At 49.3% G+C, this 15,039-nt stretch overlaps 1 protein-coding gene and 7 non-coding genes across 10 annotated transcripts; 4 read left to right on the top strand and 4 right to left on the bottom strand.

Moving 5' to 3' along the window:
- The first annotated feature begins 302 nt into the window (after positions 1-302).
- Trnat-agu (transfer RNA threonine (anticodon AGU)) lies at positions 303-376 on the top strand. Its single transcript has one exon. It is a non-coding gene; the product is annotated as a tRNA-Thr (tRNA).
- A 395-nt stretch (positions 377-771) lies between these two features.
- On the top strand, positions 772-853 carry Trnas-cga (transfer RNA serine (anticodon CGA)). Its single transcript has one exon. It is a non-coding gene; the product is annotated as a tRNA-Ser (tRNA).
- A 7,511-nt stretch (positions 854-8,364) lies between these two features.
- Trnag-gcc (transfer RNA glycine (anticodon GCC)) lies at positions 8,365-8,435 on the bottom strand. The gene has a single exon. It is a non-coding gene; the product is annotated as a tRNA-Gly (tRNA).
- A 1,616-nt stretch (positions 8,436-10,051) lies between these two features.
- Hes7 (hes family bHLH transcription factor 7) lies at positions 10,052-12,566 on the top strand. 3 transcript variants are annotated; one of them, XM_021178279.2, is made up of 4 exons: positions 10,052-10,093; positions 11,083-11,178; positions 11,715-11,802; positions 12,115-12,566. In XM_021178279.2, the coding sequence occupies exons 1-4, from the start codon at positions 10,052-10,054 to the stop codon at positions 12,564-12,566; spliced, it is 678 nt and encodes a 225-aa protein (XP_021033938.1). The 3 variants fall into 3 exon arrangements, with proteins under 3 accessions (XP_021033938.1, XP_021033937.1, XP_085685410.1); XM_021178278.1 differs by having other exon boundaries at positions 12,100-12,566; XM_085829284.1 differs by lacking the exon at positions 10,052-10,093 and having other exon boundaries at positions 11,715-12,566.
- A 487-nt stretch (positions 12,567-13,053) lies between these two features.
- On the bottom strand, positions 13,054-13,140 carry Trnar-ucu (transfer RNA arginine (anticodon UCU)). Its single transcript is given in 2 exon segments — positions 13,054-13,089; positions 13,104-13,140. It is a non-coding gene; the product is annotated as a tRNA-Arg (tRNA).
- A 567-nt stretch (positions 13,141-13,707) lies between these two features.
- Trnal-uag (transfer RNA leucine (anticodon UAG)) lies at positions 13,708-13,789 on the top strand. Its single transcript has one exon. It is a non-coding gene; the product is annotated as a tRNA-Leu (tRNA).
- A 283-nt stretch (positions 13,790-14,072) lies between these two features.
- On the bottom strand, positions 14,073-14,144 carry Trnaq-cug (transfer RNA glutamine (anticodon CUG)). The gene has a single exon. It is a non-coding gene; the product is annotated as a tRNA-Gln (tRNA).
- A 497-nt stretch (positions 14,145-14,641) lies between these two features.
- On the bottom strand, positions 14,642-14,714 carry Trnak-uuu (transfer RNA lysine (anticodon UUU)). The gene has a single exon. It is a non-coding gene; the product is annotated as a tRNA-Lys (tRNA).
- Positions 14,715-15,039: the final 325 nt, after the last annotated feature.

Here is a 15,039-nt window from a genome sequence, read left to right as displayed (position 1 = left end):
GCACCGTGGCTAAGGTTTTGGCAAGTCCAGTTCTACATATGGTGGCAGAAACAAGTGGAAGCGCTTGGAACTCCGTGGGCTGACTTCTAAAACTTCCATTAGCACACAGAAATAGCTGGTCACTTTAGTTAAGATACCAGTCCTTGAACTTAAAACTTAGAAGAGGGGAGCTTGGGAGGGTTGAATAATAGGAAGTCCAGTTCGGACTGTTGGTCAAAAATACAAAATCTCCTCTCTAGTCACCTACTTGCGACCTGCCTCTAATAGCTGATTTACTTCGAAGTGCAAAGTGCATTCTCGTTGGCGCCGTGGCTTAGTTGGTTAAAGCGCCTGTCTAGTAAACAGGAGATCCTGGGTTCGAATCCCAGCGGTGCCTGGTTTATGTGTTAAATGGTATATTATTGCCGGATTATTGACATCTATGCTAAAGGAGATTGCTGCCACCTTTCTTCCACTTGCCTAAATATACGCTTAATGACAGCTTTCCTATGCACTTTTAAGACTATACAGAGGCAAACCTCTGATTCTTAAGACCCTGCTTCTCAACCCTAAGAAAGACTGTCATACGGAGTGTAATAGTTTTATTAGGGTTTCACTGTGGCTCCTTGAGAAGAGAGCCCCGGGAAGACGTTGCTGCTCAAGAAAAGGCCTCGACTTGGCACTCTAGGCGTAGCGCACGCTTTAGAAAAGAAAAAAAAGGAATGGTGCAATTCGCAGGGGTCAAGGGCCTTGATAGCCAGCTATAGCTCCACAGGCCCAGGGCCGCACGCGGCTGTGATGGCCGAGTGGTTAAGGCGTTGGACTCGAAATCCAATGGGGTCTCCCCGCGCAGGTTCGAATCCTGCTCACAGCGTTAGTAGTTTTGTTGGTATTGCTGTCCCGATTAGCGGAAAGTAGTTCATTTTATTTTCCAGTTCTTTCTTTGAAGAAGCTCCCACTGGGATTCAGTCACCCGGGACCGTTTCGGTAGCGCCTCGGTACGACTTACTGTGAACTTGTAAAAGACGCTTCGATTTCAATTCCTAACTCCGTCCGTTCACGAAGTTTACAGGCTCCACTCGGAATCGCTCATCCCTTTTCGCTACTTTCCGACTGTATAACCCGAAACCACGAGTCATCCATTCACCTTGGCCGCTACCATTTCTTATTTTTGAGATTTGTGATTTGATTACATTTCTCACTTCCACTTGCTCCCTTCAAAACTTCCCAAACACTCCGAGTCCCAGCTCTCCTTCAAATTCATGGCCTTTCCCCCCACTAATTGTTATTGCATGCATGTTAAGTATATGTATATACACATATATTACCAAATATAACCTGTTCGGTCTGTATAACGCTACCTGTATGTGTATTTTCAGGGCTGAGTGTTTGGCATTGGCAAAACAGTCTAGTCTTTCCTGGTGCGGGCGGGCCACCTCTCTCCCTCCCTGCTTTTAGTTGCCTACAGCTCTTTGTGTGGGGCTGAGGCTCTATTTTCGGCTTCTCTGAGAAAATGGTTTCCCCCAGACTCCACAACTCAAGTAGCTTATCGCCACCACTCTTCCTTTCTCTGATTACTGCAGAAGAGCACTCCCAGGGAACTATGGCCACCCCCAACCCCCCCATATCTAGATTTTCCACCTCTCGGGCCCACACTTCTCTGCTTTCCATATCATCCAAGTTTTCCTTTCTATTGTATTGCTCCCATCGGCGTCCAGAAGTAGTGATTTCATTCAGAACAACAAAAATATCTGCGGTGTGTCCTTAGAACTCTCGTGTATAAGGCAACTTAATCCCCAGATACGGAAACTGATGGGAGGTAGGGCCTTAGGGACATTATTTGAACTAGAGGATGTCACATGAGTGGATCTCTCATGATGACGATATCTCTATAAGAAGCAACTCCAATAAGCTTGCTTATTCTGCCACCCCGTGATTCCCTCTTCCAAGCTCTGATGCAACAAGAAAGCTCTCACCAGATATGCTGGCGCCATGATCTCAGGCTTCCCAGCTTCCAGAGTGATGAGCTAAATAGGCCTCTGTTCTTTCCCAATTACTCAGAATATAGTGTTGTCATAAGCCAACTGGAGAAAAGGCCGGTAAACAGAGGAAGATGCTGCCTGGACCCTGAACTCTTCTTCAGTCAACATTCCGTTACTTGTTTTTCTGTACAGCAGGAAGACATCACTGTCCCTGCCTTCCTCTACCCCTTTGAACCCCCTCCAGCCTCTCTTCCTTTGTTAAGGTTAGGGAATAACCATCACACTGCTAAATGATTAGTGGTCAGATGCTTGCCCTTAGAAATAGCCTCTTCACTTGCCTTCCAGCCTACAACACCCTCCTGATAGTCCCTTTGCCTTGTTAGCAGCTCATTCACAGCTTCATCTGGACCTCCCATGTTAGAGGAGTCACCAGGCTTACTCTTCTTCCTGGTCTTTCTTCTTTACCCCCCCCCCCCCGTGCTTTCTGCTGGTCTAGTGACTTTACAAGCCAGACGATCCCTTACATTGCCTCACGTTTTTTTCCTTCTCCAGCTCTGGAACTGTTCCTGAATGCTTATTATATATTGCTGGCCACTTTCTGTCTCCACTGGGCTGAGTACTAGGGATCACACGCTTTCCCTGACATTCCATATTGATCAGCCAGCAATTTCTTTTTCCAATAAGCAAGGTTTAGCATTTTAGAAATGTAACAGCGTCACTGACTTTACTATTACATCATAATTCAGGCTTGTCTCTCACTTGGATCGTTGCGGGGTCTCCAAAATTACTCCCTGATGTCCAGTCTCTTGGGGTGCCAGGGATTAGCCCAGGACTTTGTGTGTGCTGGAGAGACACTCTCTAAATGATGCCCCTCCTCACTAACTGCCATTCTTGGTGACTCCAGTTCTCTTCCACTCTACCCTTTTTGTGGGAGGGAAGAAGGGAAAGTTGAAACACAGTAGCTCAGGATGGCCTCAAATTCACTATACTCACTATGTAGTCCAGGTTAGCCTTTGAATCACAATAATCTTTCTATCTTAGCCTCCAAAGTGTTGGGATTGCAGACATGAACTTCCCGTCCTTTCCCTCACCAGCAGAGAGTGATATTTCTAATATATAAACGGAGGAGGAAGGGGCGAAGGCTGGCACACATCTCTACTCTTCCATCCATGTTGAGACCAGCTTGGGCGCCATAGTGAGAGTTGGTTTCAAACACAGTATAATTCTAATCAGCTTTCTGAAAACACAGCACCAATGGCTCAGCTACAGCCAGTAGAGTAGTACTTGCCTCTTGGGAAAAAGCCCTGGGGTCCAATCTCCAGACCCAGAAAAAAAAAAAAAAAAAAAAAAGCATGAATCTGATTCCATGAATCCAGTGGGTGGTGTCAATAGAAACTCATTTTTTTGGAGCTGTACTATTTGTACTGTATGTGCAAATAGAAATGAATTCTCACATACACAGTTTTATAGCTCTTTATGTTATGGGGACTCTGCATGGAGCAGCCAGCCCCAAGGGGGTCAGTGTAGTGGATTTCAAAGAAAATTATGAATATTCATGAGGCGAGTAGCATATTGTATAAATATTCATGACATGAGTGGCATAATCATAGAAGAAAGTGGCCCCTTTCTCCCCCTCAAATAATAATGAACCAATTCGCCGGGCGTGGTGGCGCACGCCTTTAATCCCAGCACTCCGGAGGCAGAGGCAGGCAGATTTCTGAGTTCGAGGCCATCCTGGTCTACAAAGTGAGCTCCAGGACAACCAGAGCTATAAAGAGAAACCCTGTCTCGAAAAACCAAAAAAAAATGAACCAAATTCTCCATGAGCCTCACAAAAAGGTGTGTGTGTGTGTGTGTGTGTGTGTGTGTGCCAAAGCCACGAGGCACGCGATAGTCTAGTGACATCAAGCTTTTGAGGATGCAAATCCTTCATCAAAGCGTCTGTGTGTCTGAAGGCTCTCTTGCTTCAGTTCCTGATGTCATAGGAACCATCTAACTTCATCTTCAGGGATGTCTAACCGCAAAGGGGGTCTCTGACAATGCAGCCCCCTCAGTTCCTCCCTCATACCCTCTACCTACCAAACACCATCTCCCTTAAAGCAAAGACATGCTGGCAGGCATCAGAACATAAAACAAAACACATAAAACACACACACACACACACTCACACACATACACACACACTCACACACACATACACACTCACACACATACACACACACATACACACACACATATACACACACACACACTCACACACACACATACACACACACACAACCCTCTAGCCATCAGCCAAGAAATGCCATTCTCTGCTAACGTGAACCAAGGAATGCTCTTTGGGTAAAAGGATGATTCAGAGCTGGGGATGAAGTTATCAGATAATTTTGGATTGCTTTGGTGTGCCAGAAAGGAAGAAAGCAGTCAAGGAATAGCCAGCTGATAAGTAACAAAAAGACAGTGTGAGCTGTGAGTGTACCCAACTGAGCTACCACTGTCTAGGATAACTGAGGTTAACATGATTTCAGGGCTGGGGATGTGGCTAATTTGGTAGAGTGCTTGCCTAACGTGTGCAAAGGGCTTCGAGACCCATCATCCCCTCATAAAACTGGGTGAAGGTGCAAGTTTTAAAATCCAGTTACTTGCAAGGTGGAGGCAAGAAGAACACAAGTTCAAAGTCATTAGAGGCTTCACAAGACCGTGATTCAAATAAATAAACAGATAAAACTACTCATTATTAATGTTTTTGTTTGTCCTTCTTGAGACAGGGCTTTGCTGTCTTGGAAACTTACTATGTAGACCAGGTTGGCCTTGAATTCACAGAAATCCACTTGCCTCTGCCTCCCGAGTGCCACCACATTGGGCTGACTTAGTCTTTCTATTGTAGGTCTGGCTATTCTGGATCTCCCCTTTGTAAACTAGGCTTTGTAAATCGTAGAGCTCTGCCTGCCTCTTCCTCCTGAATGTTGGGATTAAGGTGTGTGCATCGCAACCAACTCTAAATAAATGATTGTGTAACAGAGTGTGTAGTTCAATAGTTCATTGGATAAAATACACGTTGAACATTTCTAGCCAACATAAATAGCTGAGAGTACAGAACAAAAATCGTTCTCTCTCTCTCTCTCTCTCTCTCTCTCTCTCTCTCTCTCACACACACACACACACACACACACTCACTTCCCCACCCCACCCCAGACATGATCTCATGTAGCTCAGGCTGGCCTCAAACTCCTCATGTAGTGGGGAAGATGTTGATTTCCTGATTTTGCAGCCTCTGCCTCTCAAGTGCTAGGACTCCAGGCACCACCGCATCCAGACGCCCCATGCTTCTAGAACGAGGCTTTGCAGAATCAGTTTTTACCCTCTGCTCCCTTTCTCTGCCTTTTTCTCCATCAGACCTACTGACTGCCAAATAAGAGTTTATGTAACGCATATGGACTGTGTCCCCACAAAAGCAGAAGCCGGTAAGGGCAGAGCTCACTGCCTGTTTTGTTCAGAGCTGTCTCTGTGGGGCCTAGAACAGAGCAGGTAGGGTAACTATGTACCGTGGCAGGCAGCGTTCAACTTTTGTAGCTGTGGTCTTTAAAGTTTGTAAGTGCTTGCCAGTTGAGACCCTTCCTCAAAACAAACAACAACAAGGAGAGAAAGGAGGGGGGAAGAGGAAGAAAGCAATAAAAAAGAAAAGAAAAAAGTGCTCTTTTCTATTTTATCTGAGATTCCCCCAGTTTAGTTTTGAATCATAGAACAAAAGACCAAGAAGTTAGGCCACAGTTACTTTATGAGCCTAGAACTCTCCCCTGTTTTGCTGTTTTGACTGAGAGAGTGAGTTTTCCTGCTTTCTAAGGATACAGAAACAGCTGTCTAGGAACATCCCCGACTCAGGACCTAGGGCATCCTAAGGAGACCACTTTCCCTTTGAAGAACTAAAGGAGAAGAAGAAGGAGCTTGAAAGCCAGGCCTGGGGAGCTGCCCCGTAGGCTAGGGGAAGTTAAGAGGACCACCAGCTGCTCCTAGTCTTCCTTTTACCTTCTGCATCCCTAGAGGCCTACATGTGGCCATGTGCTGCCCTCCCCCGAACTTCAGTGCGGCCCACCATAGAGCAAGCATAGGGAGACATAGATGCCTGTATATGCCTGTACTGTTAGTATATAGCCATAGCATGTCCTCTCTGGACAGAGGCTTGTGACCTTCAGAGAAACCCTACTCATACCCTCAAACAAAGATACCACACACAGCCACATCTTCACATCTGTACCAGGGCAAGGAGCTGGAGTCCAATCACCCAGTTCATTCAGCTGGTCTCCCTCGAGGGTAACCTTAGGCTGGAGGGCCTGAGAAGCACATAGTGTTTATTTCTACTTTTGGTTTTTCAAGACAGGGATTCTCTTTGTAACGCTGGCTGTCCAGGAACTCAGAGATGCTCCTGCCCCTGCCTTCCAAGTCCTGGGATTTAAAGTGTGTGCTGCCACTGCCTAGTGTACATAAAATGTAAAAAAAACAAAAAAAACAAAAAACAAACAAACAAACAAACAAACAAACAAAAAAAACAAAAAAAACAAAAAAAAAACCAAACAAAACTAGGCATAATAAGTAATATTTAGAACAAAGCAAAGAATGTAATGATTTCTATCTTTTAAAAATTGGCTCTGGGCCACTTCCGTGGTACACTCCAGAAGGTAGAGTCAGGCAGCTCTCTGAGTTTGAGGCCAGTCTGGTCTATAGGGCAAGTTCCAGGACAGTCAGGAGTACACAGATAAACCCTGTCTCCAAAAATAAAAATAAAAATAAAAATAAAAATAAAAATAAAAATAAAAATAAAATAAAATAAAAATAAAAATAAAAATAAAAATAGAAGTTGACCAATAGAGGGGGAAACTCTGGGTTCAATCCTCAATACTAATGGAAAATAATTCTGACAAACTGTCAGTGAGGTAAAACAGCAAGAAAAGCAAGACCCATTATCTATCTATCTATCTATCTATCTATCTATCTATCTATCTTATATTCCATCTTACACCTGCCATCCCCAAATTCTCTGTTCCGGGTTCTCTTTCTCTAGCTGCCACCAGCAGATCTCTTTTCTACAGGATTTGTTCGTTTTGCTTGGACTCATGGCTGACCGTGCGGAGATATTATCCCCACCGTGAAGTTGCCTCTGATTACTTCGACCGAACTAGTACTTCACTGTCACGTCTTTGCACTTATCCTTACAACCATGTGAAATTATCCTATTCTGCCTTCTTGGATGTTTCCGGTCTTCACACCACCATCCCCGTCAAAATGAACGTTTCAGGGGAGCTCTGAGCCTGTGTAACCCGAAAGCCTAACAAGAGTGGTCACAAAGCAGGCACACACAGATTTAGGCTGAGTGGGCAAATGTACCAGTTGGGCTCACAGAGACGCCAAGATGCGGTTACTTTTCTCCTAGGGTCACGGCCCCTGCTTGGAACCGAGAAGGGAGAGTTGTCATTGACACATTCCGAGACCAGGCTGAAAGGTTTAGGAGACAGCCCAGAGAAGAGAAGAAGGCTTAAACCGGAATTGAGACTGTGCGAGCCTGAGAAGGCAGGGAGGAGGGGCTCGGAGGTGGCGGAGCGCTCAGGAGGGGAGCGGAAAGCCTGCGCGGGGCGTCAGGGTCCCCGGGTCGCTCACAAGTGGCCCCGGCAGGTGGCCGTGCCCGGTCCCGCCCTTCCCGGGCGCGGCGCGTGCGGGATCAAAGCTGCCGGCAAGGGGCGGGCCAGGGAGCTGCAGGGAACTGGGGGTGCGAGCGTGGGAGCGCAGGGTCGCCGGAGGCGACAGGGACCAGGAAAGACGACGAGGTAGCCGGGAGAGGCCCAGAGAGGGAGCAGCAGAAGGATGTGAGACTCAGAAGCCGGAAAGTACACCCTAGACCCGGAGAGACCCCAGCAGAAGTCGCCGAGAGACATGAAAAAAAACTATCAGAGAGATGGAGTCGCTGAGAAGTGCTCAGGGACCAGCAAAAACGGAAAACTGGAATGCTCAGGACTGGATATGGGGAAAAGGTGCTTCAGAGATTAGAAAATGAAAGGGAGAGAGAGGAAGAGGGAAAGACCTGGAAGACCTGGGCCCTCCCCTGCTGAGGAAGGAGAGAACTCCTGGGCAGTGATCCCAGCTCCTTGTCCTTTCTCAGGGTCGCGCCTCAGGGAGTGTGGACAAAGATGTGTGTCGAGGCAACCAGAACTCCCAAGGGGTAGGGGTAGATTGTGAGGACCTGCGGAGTCAGAGACTAATTTTGGAACGTCCAAGCCGGCCACAGAATCAAAACACTACATATCAGTTTTGGTTAAAATGTTAAAACGCAAGAATAATACTTGCTTGATGTGCTGTCAATTTAACTTTCCTAATTGAGGTAGAAGAAACAAACAAAAAAAAAGCTGTACCGTGCATTGGCCGGGAATCGAACCCGGGCCTCCCGCGTGGCAGGCGAGAATTCTACCACTGAACCACCAATGCGGACAAGAAGGAAGGTCATAATGAGCGTATGTGAACTTCTCAGAGGCAGATCCAATCCTACTTCAAGGTGTGGAAGAAGGTTGTAGAGAATCATTGAGGTGGGTGGAGCGTCAGGCCATTTTTTCTCTGCGTTGGATCCGGCCACCGGGCCATAAAGTCATTCCATATGGCCAGGGGCGGCCCCACACCCGGGTGCAAACTGCCTCAGGCCCCGAGCCTCACGTGCAGGTGAGAAAAACTCAACCCCAATCCTGGTTCCCAAGGAGGGGGGCGGTGGGGCCTGCTGGGGCCACACATCTGTGCTCCCATTTGGCTGAAGTAGGGGAAGGTGGGATGTACTGAGGGCCCTAACCCCAAATGGGTGCCCCCTTTCTCAAGTACCGGGCCCCTCCTGCTCTGCCTTTGGCAAGGCAGCCTCTTGCCAGAAAACCCTCTCAGGATGTGGAGGGCCTCTGGGAAGAGGCTCCACTTTGTCTCTGACTCCACAGCTACCTTCTGGCTAGGTTTGTAGCCCCGTCTTTATTATGTCCTTTCCCCAGGCCTTCTTGTCGTGTTAAATTCCGGTTTTACCTTCTCAGGCACTTCGCCCTGAAGTCTCCAGGTGTTGACATATCCATCCTTCTGCAGAGGCCACGCTCTTTGTTTGAGGTGGGTGAGGATCCCATTTTGCAACCAAACCTTTCTTGTCCCTTTAGCAAAGTTCACGTCTCCCAGCTCCCCTACAGTCACTAGAGGCCTCCAGAGCTCCCACCAACTGGTGCACTCTATGTTTTCCTGCCAGCTGCACTCCTGAATTTAGTTTTAAACCAAGTTCTTGTAAATGGAAAGGTATCGCTTCTCGGCCTCTTGGCTAATAACTAAGATCAAGGGTAGTGAATGAAAAGATTTCTTCACTCACTTATACTTCAAGGATTCTTTTTTTTTTTTTTCCCCTAGAAGTTTCCTTTGTCCTCCCTTAGTCCAGCCATCCTTAGGAAAATCTGTTCCCGGGGACTCAAGTCACATATCTATAGAGTCAGTTTGGCGGACGATTCTTCTTATTACTACGTCTGCAGGGATAAGTACCGGAGTTATTGTGGGAATTGAGTAGAAGAGACAGGTACAAAGGCGTCTTTTCCCACAGCCAGCCAGTAGAATCCGGCAGATCTGCTCTGCGCCTTTAGGGGTTGGGAGAAGATTATAATATTCAGCCTGGAGGCAGAAGCATGCCAACATTTATTTCAAGGTTGGTGGGGCTATAGTGAACCTCCAAGAAATCTACTTGTCTAGCAGATCCCCAAATTTCATGCCTAAGTGAGTTCTGCCCAGTTCACTTAGACTCCCTTCCCCTGATATTCTCCTCCCTCCAGTTGGGTCCCGCCTTATTATACAGCTTTATGGTCCTTAAACCAGCCTGTGGCCCCTTCCTCCCCTCATTTCCCACACTTGGGGCTAGTTCCTCCCCTTCCCCTCCCCCTTCACTCCCTGCCTTTCCGGGAGCCTCGTGCCGGGATCCTTGAGCTGGGTACTAGGGGCTGAAGGGGGCGGGGCCGGGCCCTAGCCCTCCTACCCTGCAGCGGCGGGATATAAGGATCTAGTCAGCACGCGCTGGGTCCACCGAAGGGTCCGGAGGAGCAATGGTCACCCGGGAGCGAGCTGAGAATAGGGACGGCCCCAAGGTGAGAGGTGGGAAGGGAGGGAAATAGGGTCTCTCTGTTCAGGCCAGAGGACTTAAAGGTTCTAACTCTGTGGGTTAGGGGTGAGGATGGAGACACAAGAGTGAAAAGACAAAAAGAACCTGTAAAGTATAAAGAGGGCAGGGTCAGAGCCCAACTTGCGCGGGCTGCGGAAGCGGAGGTCTAGCGGTTTGCATTATTGTGGGCTAAGGCTTGTGGCCTGGAAAGTGCCAGAATTTGGGCATCGTGGCCTATTCTAGGGCTCAGGAAGCTGGGGCAGGTGGATTATCTCAAGTTCGAGGCCACAGAGTGCACCCCTACCGAAACAAACAAACAAACAAACAAACACCAAACCAAAAGAAAACAAACAAACAAAACCCCACGAAGCTATACTATAACAACATGAGATAAGCTAGAGGCTATAGCTGGTGGCGGAGGGTGAAACAAAAATAGAGGAAAGGCTATGGACGCTGTCTGTAGCGCCTGGGAACCCATATCTGACTCAAAGAGAAGACCTTTGAGTCGTTGGTTCCGGAGGTGCGAGGCCAGGTGAGAGATATTAGGAGAACGAGTGAAGGGTTTGAGCGAGAAGAGGAGGTGTGGTCACACACGCCTTTCACCTTAGGTCTGTATCGCGCGGCTCACTAGCCCGGGGGCAAAGAGTGTCCCTAAAGTTCTTCAAGTGATACACAGAGAGGGAGACGACACAAGATAGAGATATATAGAGAAAAGAGGAGTGCCATAGAGGGAAGAAGAGAGGAGAAAGCTGAACACAGAAAGGGCAGGGAGAAGTGGGCGAGCCACGGAAAGCGACCCAAGGGAACTGGGAAGTAGCAGGGGGTGAGAGGGAAACGAATGGACCAGACCCAAGCAGCCTGGGATTTGGGGAAAGGGACGCATGGGGGGTTTTCCCAGCGGCAGGATCGGACGCTCGCGCGGCGGCGCTGAGTCTCGGTCCGGTCGGCCCGCTCTTCCTTTCCCGCTGGTCACAGATGCTGAAGCCGTTGGTGGAGAAGCGGCGCCGGGACCGCATCAACCGCAGCCTAGAAGAGCTGAGGCTGCTGCTCCTGGAGAGGACCAGGGACCAGGTCAGTTCCACCGCTGGCCCCAGGTCCCTAAGCATTCTGTACCTGTGTCCCAGAGCTTTCCACTGGGGTGGGGACATAAGCTGGAGTGGTGACTCTGGTCCCAAGGCATCCCGACCCAAGCCTGCTCCTTGAAATCCCATCCCAGACCCTCTCTCGCTCTCAGAACTTGCTCTTCTCCACCTTGCTGGTCTGTAAGTTTCCGGTTTGGCTCCATAAACTGAGCTTCCAGCCCGCGTCAGTTTCCCACTTGGGGTTTCTAAAATTCCTCATCTACCTCCCACGCCTGATCAATGGGCTTCAGTTCTGCGGTGGTTTTCACCATCCCGGTTGCTGTTTCGTACACCTCACATGTTGGGAACTGGTTGGACAGGCTCGTCTCGGGGTGGGACGGGGACTTTTCTTGGCCATCTCCACATTCGGTCGCGAGTCATGGGGGCACCCGCAGCTCCCGTATCCGCCCCTCCCTTCTTCCCCTAGCCACTTTCCCCCTCTCTCCCCACCCCTTTCTGTCTCTGCGCCCCTCCCCCCGTCTGTAGAACCTCCGGAACCCGAAGCTGGAGAAAGCGGAGATACTGGAGTTCGCCGTGGGCTACTTGAGGGAGCGAAGCCGGGTGGAGCCCCCGGGTACAGCGCGGGGGGTGGGGCAGCGGAGGGAGGGTGGGAGGGTGGGAGCCCGGAAGGCTCCGGCCGGGGGAGGGGCGGGCTCTGAGGTGGCCTGGGACTTGGGGGAGCGGCCAGCTGTGCACCATGGCGAGGTTAATAACACCCGCGCGTGTCTGTCTCTGTGTCTCCCTCATTGCCCTCTTCTGCACGTCCATCCGGCCTCCTGTCTCTGTCTGTGCGCCCGTCTGACCTCGGTATCTCTGCGCCCCGCCCCTTCCCTCAACCCCGTTGGGCCCCTGCCCTGCCCGCCTGTCCTCCCGCCGGCCGCACCAGGGGTTCCCCGGTCCCCAGGCCAGGACGCCGAGGCGCTCGCCAGCTGCTACTTGTCCGGCTTCCGCGAGTGCCTGCTTCGCTTGGCGGCCTTTGCGCACGACGCCAGCCCGGCCGCCCGCTCCCAGCTTTTCTCCGCGCTGCACGGCTACCGGCGCCCCAAACCGCCCCGGCCCGAGGCTGTAGATCCAGGGCTCCCAGCGCCGCGCCCACCGCTGGACCCCGCTTCACCAATCCTTGGCCCCGGGCTGCACCAGCGCCCCTCAGTGCACCAGGGCCCTCCCAGTCCCCGCCTCGCTTGGTCCCCATCCCACTGCTCCTCTCGCGCCGGGGATTCGGGCGCGCCGGCGCCCCTCACCGGACTGCTGCCGCCACCGCCACCGCCTTACAGACAAGACGGGGCACCCAAGGCCCCGCCACTTCCACCGCCCGCGTTTTGGAGACCTTGGCCCTGAGCTTTTGGGGGCTGGGGCGGGGATTGGGGGTGGTGTAGAGACTCCAGTCAGAGGGCAGGAGAGGGATCCGGGCGAGGAGGGCAGCGGGGCGCGCGGGCTCAGCGCGCGGGTGAGATGTGGTCTATATTAGAGTATCTATATAAATATATATTTTCCCATCCCTTTTCCCTGTCCCACTTCCCTGTGTGTAGCATTGTACTCCCTCTACCCTAGTCCAGTCCCAGTCCCTTCCCGAGTCCCTAGTGCATGGAATAAAATCGTTATTAAATCCCGGTGTGTCCCCTAGCCAGGGGCCTGCCTTTATATTGGCGCCACGCCTACTTGCCCATACCCTTCTCCCACCTTTAGGCCTGCTCTCCACGGCCCAAGCCCTGGGGGGGACAGGTAAGTAAAGAGCGGGGCGACAGACTGAGGTTGGAACTGAACTTTATTTGTGGGTCTTTAAATTTTTTAAAAGCCAAGAAAAGATTAAAAAGAGTAATAAAACCGACTCTGGTGGGATTCGAACCCACAACCTTTGAATCGCTTTCTCGTCACTAGAAGTCCAATGCGCTATCCATTGCGCCACAGAGCCACTTGGCGGGCGGCGCCTCCTTCCGGCTTACGGACACCAGTATAGGGAAAAAAAAAAAAAAGGGTAGCGTGGGAGAGAGCGAGCGAGTATATGTGTCCGTGTGTGTCCGTGTGTGTGTCCGTGTGCAAGGAGATGGGGCGGAGCGTCATAGGAGCTAGAGGTGACGGCCTCAGGTCAGCGGAATGAAATATAGTGTATGGAAAGCGCGTGAGCTAGGTAACAGGAAGGGTGGATGGAGGTGCGAGAAACAGAGAGGGAGACTAACGAAATTTGAGCTCCCCAGCAGTGCAAAGCTCGGGCTGCTTCTTGCGTAAGCTACCAAGCTCAGACTTGCTCGGTTCCCAGATTTGATCCCACTAAATAAACTTGTTTTGTTGTAAATCTCTGTGTCTTTGGGACCATTTGTTTTGCTTCTTTACAATGTCGTTCAGCGCCTCGGTGAGTCCTCATTTCGGGTTTGAAATAAACAGCAACAAAAGAAATTCGGGTCAGTTTGTGGCTATGAGCGTTGAACAGACTTCCTTCTACTCTCTTAGGAAGACGACGGGAAATAGCTGCTTCCATGCGGGTAGCGTGGCCGAGCGGTCTAAGGCGCTGGATTTAGGCTCCAGTCTCTTCGGAGGCGTGGGTTCGAATCCCACCGCTGCCAGGCCAGAGTTTTTCTCCTGAAGGCCACTTTAGTTTTATGAGAACAAGCCACTGCTTGGCTATGAACTTTGGCTCGTCAACAAAACCCAAGATTGCTTCCATATTCATAGACAAGACGTGACAAACACTGTTGAAATAAGTATTCTTATACTCTAATTCAGCGCAGATCTTGGTGTGTATAAGTGTATTTTTAAAAATTCTACTAGAATATCTGTAACAGACATACTAAGCATGAAAAATTACAAATATATTTATTATAATGTTGGTGTACTAGCAAAACACTAAGGTTCCACCGAGATTTGAACTCGGATCGCTGGATTCAGAGTCCAGAGTGCTAACCATTACACCATGGAACCCCCTCTTCTGTGGGGCTCTCAGAAATTATATACATTATTCTATATGCCATTTTGCATATCACTCTATCATTTATTGAAACAAACTAAAACAAACACATGAAGCCAACTACTAAAATGTGATTATTGAGTACCAGAGTACCTGAAATATGAGTGTTTTCTTCTAAACATGAAAATTAAGGAAGATAATTTAAAAATTCGTTAAAATGCGGATTTTAAAACACCAATTAGGGTTAAAATAAGATTTTCAAATATTGTAGTAAATGAAGTATATTATTAATATTAACTTCCCCATTTTCTTTTTACTCTCCTTGATGTATTCCTCGTTTGTATAGCTAGTACTTTAACGGAATGCTGTTCCCTCTTCTTGTTGTTCGGAACTTAGGTTCAATTTGTATTTCCTTTTAAAAGAGTGTAATTATTTTGTTATTATAGAGCTATTGTCAAACAAGACAGCCTAACAATAGTGTTTTTAAGTGTAGATTCCCACAAAAAGCATACGCCCGAACAGGGACTTGAACCCTGGACCCTCAGATTAAAAGTCTGATGCTCTACCGACTGAGCTATCCGGGCTCTTAGCAAGTCTATCCACTTTTGCCTAAATGAATTTATTACGACACCTACGTATTTTTTGTGTGTATTTACAGGATGAAGTCTGTTTTTGTCTAGGACTCTAACTTACTGAAACCTAGTCGCTAACGCCTAGGCTTTCATCAGAAGTTAAGGAGGGCAGGAGCGCCACTCAAGCTGGAATCTAGAGGTGCCTAGACCAGCCACGCGGGGCCGCTGCGGGCCACAGGTTTCCCCGGTAGAGTCTATTTTTTTCTTCTCTGGTCCTTGTGACCTATATCTTGGACACCTAAGGCATACAGGGTGCCTCCCAAGGTTCAGCAGGCTG

The sequence above is a fragment of the Mus caroli genome, unplaced genomic scaffold (genome assembly GCF_978045245.1).
Source record: "Mus caroli unplaced genomic scaffold, Mus_caroli_1 scaffold_13, whole genome shotgun sequence".
Taxonomy (NCBI): Eukaryota; Metazoa; Chordata; class Mammalia; order Rodentia; family Muridae; genus Mus; species Mus caroli.
Note: the sequence above shows the minus strand (reverse complement) of the source record. Positions and strands in the feature narration are given on the sequence as shown.